Source organism: Eleutherodactylus coqui, chromosome 1, assembly GCF_035609145.1.
Source record: "Eleutherodactylus coqui strain aEleCoq1 chromosome 1, aEleCoq1.hap1, whole genome shotgun sequence".
Taxonomy (NCBI): domain Eukaryota; kingdom Metazoa; phylum Chordata; class Amphibia; order Anura; family Eleutherodactylidae; genus Eleutherodactylus; species Eleutherodactylus coqui.
The window spans coordinates 297,374,643-297,387,608 of NC_089837.1; the positions used below are offsets into that span (position 1 = coordinate 297,374,643).

The window sequence follows — 12,966 nt, forward strand, 5'->3', positions numbered from 1 at the left end:
AAAGCTATACCGGGCCCTAAGCGTTCCTTACTGTACTGCACACAAGTCTCCGTGTTTATTAGTCCGCCACATAGAAAATCGGTGTGTGGGAACAGTGGGGTCATGAGTGATTGGTAATACTACTCTCCCCATCCCCTTTATTGGCGCTCCCTATCAGAGTGTCGAAGCTGGCCTGCGATCCTGCTCTGGCCTTGTAAGTGCTACCGTGATGAGATAGCACTTGTCCCTCCCAGCTCTTCATGTTAGCCAGGTGCCCAGAGTCACCCCAGTTGCACAATGACACACTTATTTTTATTGTATTACATTCTGTAGATATTTATCGTCTTTCCTTTAAAATATTCCACAGAAGATGACTACAGATGACATGAAAAGGTGCTGCCTCCAGGAGCTGTACCAGACAGAGGAGAAATACACAGACACCCTTGGATCCATTTGCCAGGTAATGATTTATGTACCTGCAGTGATAAATTTGCTATGTAAAACTAAAGTTCTCTTCCTGAAATACTAATGGAATTATTTCTCTTTTGCAGTATTTTATTAAGCCACTTCAGAATTTCCTTCGCAGAGATAAAATGAGTGACATATTCATCAATATTGAGGTGACTGCTGTATTTATGAATACAATTACTGACCTCTTTAATATCAGCCTTACATAATATCCACTGTTATCCTAAAGAAAGTTCACTGCAGCTGCCAGAGAGGAAGGGAGAGTCCACTGGATGTGCTTATAACCATTTGAACCAAACAGGGATTAGTTAGAGGAGATATTGGGTATATGCTCCATCACTTAATACATTTATTACCTAGGATAGGTGGTAACTGTATGATCTCTGCTGTCCAGCCACTGGGACCCCCAGCAATCACGAGAATGAGGTTCTCAATTCCCACAAATGAATGAAGAGGCATTGCATATCCGTGACCACTGCACAAATTAACTTCTGTGGGATTGACAGAAACAACTCAGTCCTGCGCTCAGCTATCTCCATAGACAATAAATGGAGTAGTGGTTATGCATATGCACTATCACTCAATTTACACAGGGGACTCGGGACTGTCCTTTGGATAGATAATATGTTAAGTGGGAAAAGCTATGTACATTCAGCAGTTCTGGTTTCAAAAGTTAAGCCCCATTTACACCAGCAGATGATCGCTCAAAGGACAGTTTAAGTGACAGCTTTGAGCGATCATTTTGCATAAACTATTAAGTAGCTACTCAGCTACTTAAGTACCAATTAAAGGGGTTGTCTTGCGTCGAAACAGGGGTTTTTTTTTGCATAGGCCCCCCGTTGGGCGCAGGACAAACCCAAGGGATGTGTTAAAATAAAAAAAAAAATATTACTTACCCGAATCCCCGCTCTGCGACTTCTTCCTTCTTCCTACTTCTTCCTTCTCCAAGATGGCCGCCGGGATCTTCACCCATAATGCAACGTGGGTCTTCTCCCATGGTGCACCGTGGGCTCTGTGCGGTCCATTGCCGATTCCAGCCTCCTGATTGGCTGGAATCGGCACACGTGATGGGGCGGAGCTACGCGATGACGTGTAGAAGGGGGCGGAGCCAGAACGCCGCTCGTGCCCGGACCGACCAGAAGGAGAAGACCCTTCTGCACAAGCGCGTCTAAAAAAGCAAGAAGACCCCGAAATTAGACGGAGCCATGGAGACGGGGACGCTAGCAACGGAGCAGGTAAGTGAATAACTTCTGTATGGCTCATATTTAATGCACGATGTACATTACAAAGTGCATTAATATGGCCATACAGAAGTGTATACCCCCACTTGCTGCCGCGGGACAACCCCTTTAAGTGTGCAAATGAAGCCTTCACTAAATGCAGTTAATAGCCAGAGGCTACTATCTGTGCTCAGATCCTTTGTTCTCCAAGGGGAAACAATGTGTTCAGCACTACATGCAGAGAACTGCTGATAAGAGTGAACAACAATTGTTAGGTTAGACTGAATTTAACGATCAGCTAGCAGTGCCCGAAAAGCGTATAATGGGCACGCGTTTAGACGCGCTGATGATCACCTGAACGATCGCAGATTAGCTGTTTTTTAGCGATCATTGGCTGGTGTAAATGGGCCTTTACTTGAGGGCTTCTTTTTGCAGATTGAGTTTAATTTTCCAATAGTATCATTTAACGTTTAAATGGAACAAAATGGAATTGCACTATTTTTTTGCGGGGGGCGGGTGGAGTTGTTTTTAAGGCATTCACATTGCAGTAAAAATGACATATTCTCTTTTAACCTCCATAATTTTTATTTTCTACATTCTGTTCTTTGGTTCTGTTTGAGGGCTCATTTTTTTGTAAGGTGACCTATACTACCGTGTTCCCTGAAAATAAGACCCTGTCTAATATTAATTTTTGTCCCAAAAGAGGCACTAGGTCTTATTTTCGCAGGATTTCTTATTATACTTACTTAGCAGGCTCAGTCCAGGTTCTTCCCACTGCTCTCAGGAGCTCTGATGTGCTTCTTGCAGTCCTCGGACGCCCACAGAAGATCACTTCCTGGTTACCGGATTCATAAATCCCGCCTCCAGGAAGTGATGGCTCTGACATGTTCATCGAGCGCTGCATTAACTGGCTAAGCAGCAGTCGAAGAACCAATCACAGCCAGCGCATTGTGGTGGTGGGATTTGAAGTCCCATTTAGACGGGACGACTGTCAGGCAAATGATGCCTGACACTTGTCCCCCGCATGTACAAGCTCACATGCTTTGCACAGGAGTGAGTATCTCTCCTCGCACTCCCTCGCCCCTCTCTATTCACTTAATACAACGGCTGTTCAGTAATGAGCGGCTGCTATTTGCACTGAACGTTTATCATTTAGAATTTTATGAAGCTTAAAATTCTGAACGATGATCATTCAGTGTAAATAGCAGCCGTTCAGTATTGAACCGCCGCTATGTTAAGGCAATGGAGAGGGGCGGGGGAGAGCCAGGAGAGAAATCTCTAGCCGCCCTGCTGTGAAGCAACGATACTAGCTGCTGTTCAAAAGCATGTGAGCTAGTACATGCAGGGACAAGTGTCGGGCATCGTTTGCCCGACAATCATCCCGTCTAAATGGGGTTTATGAATTGGCTGAGCTGTGGCATTACTGAGCCTGCTAGGTAAATTATTACTTTTTTTTAATGGAATGCATCTAGGGCTTAATTACGGGGTAGGATTTATATTTTAAGCCTCCCCAAAATCCTGAAAAATCACGGTAGGGCCTGTTTTCAGGGTAGGTCTTATTTTCAGGGAAATGTGGTAATAATGGGACCTTTTTGGGGTACATATGACTTTTTGATTGCTGTTTATTCAATTTTCTCTAGGAAATGGGGTAACTAAAAAAACCACAATTCTGGCATTGTTTTTTTTTTTCCTTGCAATGTTCGCCAAGTAGGATTAATAATCTGATATTTTTAAAAATTGGACCTTTACAGATGTAGATATAGCAATTTTTTTTGATGTGATGACTGGAAAAAGTTTTAAACTTGAATTTTTTTTGTAATAATTAAAAAGTCTTCATTTTACTTATTGCTGCTACTTTCAGTTTTCATAGGGGACTCGAATTTGTCATTGTTTGATCGCTTATACCGCATAATGCAATTAAGGCCCCAGGCCACCATGACACTCAGATGGCACTCCACAATCTCATCGAGGAGGTGGCTGTTGAGGACATTTAAATCCCAATTGATTGCAAATGCAGTCAGCCACTGATAGTGATGCTGACTTCACCATCACTTTCCCTCAGCCATCTATCTTACCAGCTGTACAGCAGACCACTGCAGCTGCTCCATCATCCAGGCACCAAACAGTTAGATGCGTACAGTGTGATTCAGGGGGATTTCCCCAGCTTAGTGGCCCAGTTGCAATAGTGATCCTTACCACCCCTATAACTACGCCACTGATTCAATTCAATTGGTTCGTGTGAGATGTAATGCAATTCTGATCCTGCATATAAAATCCAATAAAAATAAATAAACACATGCTTTAATGCAGCTGGAATTGAAAATTCCCTGCTCTAAAACCTCTTCTATTACCAAAACTGCTGCCACGTTCAAAAATCACAGTTTAAGTTTGGTTCTTAAGGTCTCGCTTAACAACCTGAAGTTTGCGAGTTCAATCCCTGTATGGTTCAGGTAGTCAGCTCAAGGTCAACTCAGCTTTCCATCCTTCCGAGGTCGGTAAAATGAGCACTCAGCTTGGTGGGGGGTAATAAATTGCTTGAAAGTGCTGCAGAAGAAGTTGGCACTATACAAATAACAAGATTTATTTTTTTATTTTAAATGCTAATCTCATGGTTTTTAGGTACCTAGGCAGACCAGAATATTTTGCTTAGCTCCATGTTCCCTTTATTTCAGGATCTGAGGAAACTCCATCAAAACTTCTTGCTAGAAACGAAGAGCTGTACCTCACCTAAGACCTGTCAGACCTTGCATCAAGTGTTTATTCAATACAAAGAGAAGTATGAACAAGATATACATGTAGAGAGAGCACATTCTAGTTAAAGGGAATCTGCCAACATCTTTTTGCTTTCGTCTTTGAGAACAGCACCAGGTGATGACCAGAGACACTGGTTACAGTTATATATCTGCTGTGTGTATCTGTGCAGTAGTTAGGGAGAAACCTGCAGTTTATTAGTAGCAGCCAGACTTATAGGACTAGTTCTCAATATTAATCAGCTACAGCTAGCTCCGTCCTCCAGTCACCGATTGGCAGTCATCTTACTATGGAGTCGTTCCATGTCAAGTGGTCTAAAACAAGAAAAGAAAGGTCCCCACCTTCATAACTCAGATTTGAAAAAATAAACTGGGGGGTCCAATTCAGGAACCATTAGATAGCTTAAACCTAAAACTTTGGGAAATTTCTTTTGATACCATAGGTGTGTAATGCCCAAATTGTGAACAAAATCTGAGATATGGTGGGGAGCATTAGACCACTTGACATTGAATGACTCAGTAATAGACAGGCAGCTGTCAATCAGTAGCTGGAAGGTGTGGGACTAGCTGCAGCTCATAAATATGGAGGACTACTTCTTGTAGTCCTTTGTGTCTGGCTGCTATTGATAAAATGCAAGTTTCTAACAAACTACTGCACATATACATACAGAAGACATATCACTTTAATTATCATACCTGTCCCTGCCTTGTGCCGATTTCAGAGAGGGCTGTGAAAAGGCAGCAACAGATTCTTTAAGAGGATAATGTATAAATCACACACCAATAAACAGATAATAATAAATACATAAGACCTTTATTTTCTTTTCGTTGTTTTTTTTATAAATTATACAGTTTGTTTTCTAGCTTAAGGCTGGTTCAGACACAACGCTTATCGCTCAAAAACCAAGCGGGGGATCTTGTCTTCTGCAACCAGTTGTTCACTGCTTGGAGAGCCCAGCTGTTATACAGCGCCCCGAGCGGGGTATGAAGAACACAGCTGGACCGCTCTGTTCTTCATACCCCGCCTGTCTTTAGGAAGCGGGATACAGCTGAAACAATAGTATCAGCTGTATCCCGCTATGAATTTCTGATAACTGATCGCTGATCTTTCAGCATGCTGATCAGCGTTCAGTGACGTCTTAACGAAAACTGCATGATGTCAGTGCACTAAGACACAATGATTATCTCTCAAAAGATGGTTTTGAGTGATTTTTGAGCGAAAATCGTTGTCTCTAAAAGGGCCTTTTGTGAGGATGACCACAAAAAGCATATTGTACTGGTTCTGCTCTGTAGACAAATAGAAACTCACAATATCTGAACATTCTTAAATTGCATTACTGCTATATTTAGTATACATAGGAGATCCTTAAGGCACATTATGAACTTGTGTAAGCCTATCTGCCACATCATTGTTTTCTACAATATGTGCGGTGAAAACCAATTCAATCAGTACAGGAAATTCATTTAGGTGAACTTGGATAGAATCTGTCAATTACACTTTCTCAGGGAAAATGCCAGACCATGAAGATTTTGTTGCAGCTTTATGCAATTGTGGGGTATGTTCAGACATGCAGAGTATTGCTGTTTTGGGCTAATCAAGTCATCCAGGAATGGAGGGGAAAACCAGTCTGTGAAGCTAGCTTTAGTGATGTTGTGACACTCATAGAAACTACTTTATATGTTGCTTCTTTTGTCTGAGTAAAGATTACGGAGTGAAGATACTTGTAACATGCCGTCGAGAGCCATTTCATAAAATGGATGAGTTTATTAAAGGTTTCATCTTAGGGCTACATACAGAGAGTTGGTCTTTGCATCATAATTTGGCAGAAACTCAACAAGATGCCGCAAGCATGGGTTGAATTTGGAGACGATGATCAGCAGAATGAAATGTGCATCATCGTAATTGCACTCGAGCACTGAGATGACCATCAGAAGGCATAGATCAACACATCCAGCTTCTTTTAGTAGTGGAGCTCCACAGTCCACAGCTGGTGACATTTTGCAGATTTGGATGCTCCAATATCAATTATGACATTTTCTTGAAGACTGGCTGAGACAACTTTGTAGGCAAGCTGCCAGTTTTGAGGACTGACTCTTGCAGCACCATCATTGTGCAGTTGCAGTGGTGTCACTCAAGGGCTATCTGGCATGATGAATGGTATGGTGCGGTGTTCAGTGATGAATCAAGATTCTGTTTCAGTAATGATAGTTGATGGGCGAGGGTCTGGAGGTGACGTGGCATTTAAGCTGATCCTTCCACCATTTTGTAGCGCCACAAAGCTCGTCAATATGGATTTATGGTTTCAGGTGCCATAAGCATCAGCAGCTCATCACCTCTAGTATGCATTAGAGGAACATTGATGGCATGCCATTATGTTGATACGGTGCTGCAGGCCATCACACTAACATATTCATGGTGTAACCAATGCCATTTTAAAGCTTGATAACTTACATCCCTTTACAGCGACCACCAGCAGGCATTCTTTGCAAGGTGTCCAGGTGATTCTTTGACCCAGATCTCTCTCCAATTAAGCATCTGTGGGGCATGATTGGATGTTGGGTGACTGCTCTCCCACAGCCTCATAATGAACTCTAGACTATAGTCTATATCACATGGTCAGCAATAGCCCAGGACAGAATCAATGCCATGTTGTGTTAACGTATGTATAACCCAACATGGGGGCCCCACTGCATACTGATCATCCTGCTTATTGCGCCACATGAGATGTGTAATTGCTTGAAATAAAAATCGATTTTTGCAGAGCTTCTCTATCTGTGTTCTGAATTTTACTTCGTTTTGAGCATTTCTTCATGGTATGGCATTTTCTTTGTGAGGCAGTGTATTTTTAAAAGACAATAAATATGTAAGCCAAAATAAAATGATTTAAAGCATAAATATACCGCTAGCTGCTATTTCTATTAATTAGAGAAGACTGCTTTGTAGATACTATCTGCTACTTTCAGGCAGGTTGTGTTTACTTAGTTCCAGCATCAAGGATTCTTTTGTGTTGTTTCAGGCACACTGTTTTTTTGGAAGAAAGATGTTGTTTTTGTGGCACTGTTTCATGCAGTTACTTGAGCTAAAGCCAGAAGTTGATTCAAGAGGAATGGGAAATATAAAGCAATACAGTACTTACTTCTCCTCTACTTACAATGGATTCACTTCTTGTGTTTACTCAAAAACTGCATCAAAAACTGCAGTGACGTTTTCCTAAAACTCTGTAAAACTACCCTTATTCTTTCTTTTTTTTCATATTACTTGCATTTTTTCGCAAATGTCTGTCAAGCCTTTTATCTCTTCCTTAAAAAGGTTCTCTGAGTTCTTTTTTCTAAGACATATCCATGGGTTTTACCTGGTATTGCAACTTGCCTACATTTAAAGGAACATTAAACATACCGCGTTTCCCCGAAAATAAGACAGGGTTATATTAATTTTTGCTCCAAAATATTTCCTTTTTACATGTATAGTTGCCTGGACACTTATTTTTGGGGAAACAGGGTAGAAAATGAAATAAAAAAATAAATCCCTGCACTTCTTCCCTACTTCTTCATCATCTTTTGACCCTATTTTAGCTCATATTCCAATTAAATTTGAAAAATATAATAAATCTTCCCTGTGTCCCAGGAGGTCAGCCATGTTCTCCTCTTCACTGTCCTGTGTATGTCTGTAAGGCAGCAGTAGGACACAAAAGGGAACATTTACAAAAGGCTGTATGCTGGAGTAATGGCTTAGAAATGTTACAAATTTTTGTGCGAGAGCTGCTTAAGCAAAAATTTTGCAGCTTTTTTCTTTTTCTAAAAGTGGCAGTTTTTTTTTGGGAAAGGTGCAAGGTCCAACAGATTTATGCATACTTCGAACTGTGAAATTGGGTTAAATTATGCCAAAAAATGTATGCTTGGTCGGGTGTACATTTTTCAGTAGATGCACATACCTGGTGAGAATGTGCGGAATACATGCAGAGGTGTGCGCCTCTTCATGTATTCAGCGCTCTGTGCACTGAGGGAAAGGTATACTAAGCCCGATGCTGGAGATGCTGGGCTTAGTGAATTTCCCCTAAAAATTATTAAGCTCCACCCCATTGGCTACAAGACTGTTTGTTTCACGTATATACAGAAAATCCTGAAGACTGACAAACAGGGTAGATGGCAGATTTATCTCCAGTTGATTTATTTCAGTGTTTAGCACTCCTTAAGTGAATGGGGTTGAGTTGTGACACCATTCACAGCTGCTGAAGAAAAGACAGCCCCTTTTTCTGATCATGGACAGCTCCTTTAAAACACACCAAAAAAGAAATACAACAAACCCAACCTCAATATATAATTTACACCCCCTCCTTAAAAATTGTCTTTTTAACATTATTGTACAGAGATAAAAATAAATCTACCATAGGAATGACATTTTTGTGATTTTCTCTGCATCAGGTTCCTTATCTATGGGACATACTGCAGTCACGTGGAATCTGCCACTAAAAGGTTGGAACAGATTTCCCAGGAACATGAAGGATTCAGAATGAAATTGGAGGTATGGGGGTTGTTGCTTATTAATATAAAATACTCTTTTTGATATCTAGACAACTTATTACATAGCTTTAAACAATATAATTCAGAAGTTCTACCAAAATTCTTCTTCTCCTCTATTTCCACTTCCTCTATTTTGGGAATTAGCATATCACATCAGCCTATTGTTAAAAGTGGCTTCAAATCTATGCAAAGTGAGAAGATACATGGTGACCAATATGTAAAATATGTTGTGTGTTATGCTTCTTTCTAGATAGCAATGTTTTTCTCAACTGATGTCTCATTCACCATTCTCATACCACAGTCTCATACACAGTAAAGGCATTGTTATAATAATAGAATGGAATACACTTACAGTATATAATACTTTTGCTATTGTAGTACCTCATGCTGTATCTCATCCTGCCAAAGCCAGTTACACAAAATACATGGGCTAGAATGTTTTACAACGCAAACAGATTTTTCTGTCTTTCCTAAGCATATTAGTGTTTTAATCAGCGCTCCTCATTTAGCTCCCTTTTTATCTTCCACTAATAATTCCTAATACATTCTCCTTATGAGTTGCATAATTGTAGTTTGCATATATACAAGCACTGCAGTATGTACGAGCACTGCAGTATGTACGAGCACTACAGTATATACGAGCATTACAGTGTATACGAGCACTGCAGTATATACCAGCTCTACAGTATGTACTAGCACTACAGTTTATACAAGCACTACAGTATGCACGAGCACTATAGTATGTACGAGCACTGCAGTATGTACGAGCACTGCAGTATATACCAGCTCTACAGTATGTACTAGCACTACAGCATTTACGAGCACTACAGTATGCACGAGTACTACAGTATATATGAGCAGTACAGTATGTATGAGCACTGCGGTATGTACGAGCACTGCAGTATATATGAGCACTACCGTATGTACTAGCACTACAGTGCTAGTACATACGGTATATACTGACGAGCACTGCAGTATGTACAAGTACTGCAGTATATACCCGCTCTACAGTATGTACTAGCACTACAGCATATACGAGCACTACAGTATGCACGAGTACTACAGTATGTATGAGCACTGCAGTATGTACGAGCACTGCAGTATATACGAGCTCTACAGTATGTACGGGCACTACAGTATGTACGGGCACTACAGTATATAAGAGCACTACAGTATATACCAGCTCTACAGTATGTACGAGCATTACAGTATATAAGAGCACTACAGTATATACCAGCTCTACAGTATGTACGAGCTCTACAGTATGTTCGAGCACTACAGTATGTACGAGCATTACAGTATATAAGAGCACTACAGTATGTATGAGCATTACAGTATGTACATGCACTACAGTATATACAAGCACTACAGTATATACAAGCACTGCAGTATATACGAGCACTTCAGTATGTACGAGCTCTACAGTATATACGAGCACTGCAGTATGTACGAGCTCTACAGTATATACGAGCACTGCAGTATGTACAAGCTCTACAGTATATACGAGCACTGCAGTATGTACAAGCTCTACAGTATGTACGAGCACTACAGTATATACAAGCACTACAGTATGTACGAGCACTACAGTATGTACGAGCACTGCAGTATGTACTACAGGAAGTCTTGCTATGGATGCATCTGTAGCTTTAGGACTACAGAAGCTATCAATGTTCCTGTTGGTTCCACACATAACATATTGGGGACATAATACCATCTCGCTTAAATATCCATAAATGTATCACACAACTACCCATAAGGGTGAATACCAACTTGCGTTTTTCTTGCGCCTTTTTTTCACGCGATATCACTGCGTTTTTTTCATTTGATTGTCAATGGGACTTTCTAATGTTAAAAATGCATCGCACAGAAATTGCAAAGCACAAACTTGCGATGCAGTTTTAACATTAGAAAGTCCCATTGACAATCGCGTGAAAAAACACAGTGATATCGCGTGAAAAAATGTGCAAGAAAAACGCAAGTGTGCAGGAGCCCTAAGTGTGACTGTTAAAGTGTGGTTAAGAGGCTTGTGTAGTATGCAATGTCAAGTTCTAATGACACTATATTCCAGTACATGAATAATGGCATTTATGTAGCCCCTGCATTGATGCTTCTGTTTTATAATACAACTCCTGTAAAAGTTTCAACTGTCCACCTTTTCCCGAAACAAATCTGATTTCATTGCACTGACTGCCATAGGCTTTTATCCAAGTCTTAAAAGAAGTGATTTAACTGGGTTCTGTCATTAGAAAAAATAAATCAATACTTACCTATTTCTCCCGTCAGTCTTTTTACCGCAACTTCTCCTCGCCGATCTTCTCCTGGCTCCTCCAGTCCCCCAGTTCACCTCACCGCAAGCCGGATTCTCTTCTTCTTGTTATGGAGCCTTCATTCTCGGCATTCTTCCTCTATCACTTCTTAGACTTTTTTGGATTACTCCGTCAATTGTAATCTAGTAATCTATAATCTAGTTGCAATCCTACAGGATATTAAAGACTTTTTGTACATGCCACCACAAAATATAAGAACAGTAAGATCAGTTGGTTTACCAAAATCTAATATATTCTAACTGCTCTTTTATTTTTAATGTGACCATAATTTCTGTACTGACTCTAGTGCTGAGATACTTTGTAGTGCTGTACATCTATAGCAGCTTTTGTCACAGTGGAGATCACAATGTAATTAATAATCCAATCTAAAGGCCCATTTAGACACAACGATTATCACTCAAAAGATGTCACTTAATCAACTTTTGAGCGGTAATCGTTCTGTCATTTACAGTGTAAGATCGCTCAAGATGAGCGATCACCTTGCACTGCCAGCGGAAGATGCAGAAGACAAGCGGAGGATGCCGTAGACAAGTGGGGTGTCCCAGCTTGTCTTCTGCATCCAGCTGTTCCCTGCTCCGGGCGCCCGGCTGTCGTATAGCCAAGCGCTTGGAGCGGAGGATACAGAAGACAAGCAGGGTGTCCCCGCTTGTCTTCTGCATACAGATGTTTTCTGCACAGAGCACACGGCTGTCATACAGCCGAGTTCTCCGTGCCGGGTATGGAGAACAAAGCTGGACCGCTCTGTTCTTCATACTCAGCCTGTGATTAGGGAGCAGGATACAGCTGAAATAATAGTATGAGCTGTATCCTGCTGTGAATCCCTGATAAGGCGCATCGTCGTCTTTCACAACGATGAGCAACGGGATAACAAAAACTGCACAATGTAAGTGCAGTTACACACAATGATTATAGCTCAAAAGACGGATTTTGAGCTAAATTTGAGCGATAATCGTTGTGTCTAAATGGGCCGCTAGAAACAGAAAGCAGATCTGTTTCATTGAAAGACAATGAACCTGATAGCAATATTTGCAAACTCTTGTGATATTGGATTTAGAATGGATTGCATTTTTTTATCTCCCTTAGACCTCATGTCCGCGGCCATATCAGTAAACCGTTATGGGTTTCCCGCGTATGGCGAGGAGTGTACTGTGCATGCCTGTGTATCACACACATGCAGTCAAGTGCAGAGTGACTCTTTTTTTTAATTCCCCGCTCTATTTCATAGCGGGGACTGTGTATGAAAACAATGCCCATACGTAATATATACAAATGGATAGGGTTCACGCTGCGTGGTAAGCCGAGAAATAGAGCATGCTGCGATTTATTTCTCATGTGTATCTACACAGTGTCTACATGCTTATGTGCATAAATCGATAAAAGTCCATTGACTTTCTTTGACTCTATTCACCGCATATCACGCGGCCGTGCATCGCATACGTTATATGTAGTGAAATAACACCTGTGGATATGAGCTCTTGGGGCGCATTTACACGGGTGATTTTCGCATGCCATTTCTGTGCCAGATGCAGTTTTGTCAAAAGGATATTGCACCCACCCCTGTGAATGCAGCCTTACTGATAACATGGCCGGTAACAGACGCTGTCTCACTATAACAACTTCAATATCCGAATTGATTTATCCTTTTCTGTTGATACAATAAGTTGTAATTAGAGCTCCTTCATGCAAGTGTATGCGCAAAGG

General features: G+C 41.0%; 1 protein-coding gene across 4 annotated transcripts in view; it reads left to right on the top strand.

Moving 5' to 3' along the window:
* The window catches only part of VAV1 (vav guanine nucleotide exchange factor 1), a 72,823-nt gene that overhangs the window by 37,162 nt on the left and 22,695 nt on the right, over positions 1 to 12,966 (top strand). For all 4 annotated transcript variants that reach the window (XM_066574043.1, XM_066574050.1, XM_066574061.1 and 1 more), the window contains 4 exons: positions 347 to 439; positions 531 to 599; positions 4,340 to 4,443; positions 8,840 to 8,939. In XM_066574043.1, the coding sequence (XP_066430140.1) occupies positions 347 to 439; positions 531 to 599; positions 4,340 to 4,443; positions 8,840 to 8,939 (366 nt within the window). The remainder of the gene's footprint in view (positions 1 to 346; positions 440 to 530; positions 600 to 4,339; positions 4,444 to 8,839; positions 8,940 to 12,966) is intronic.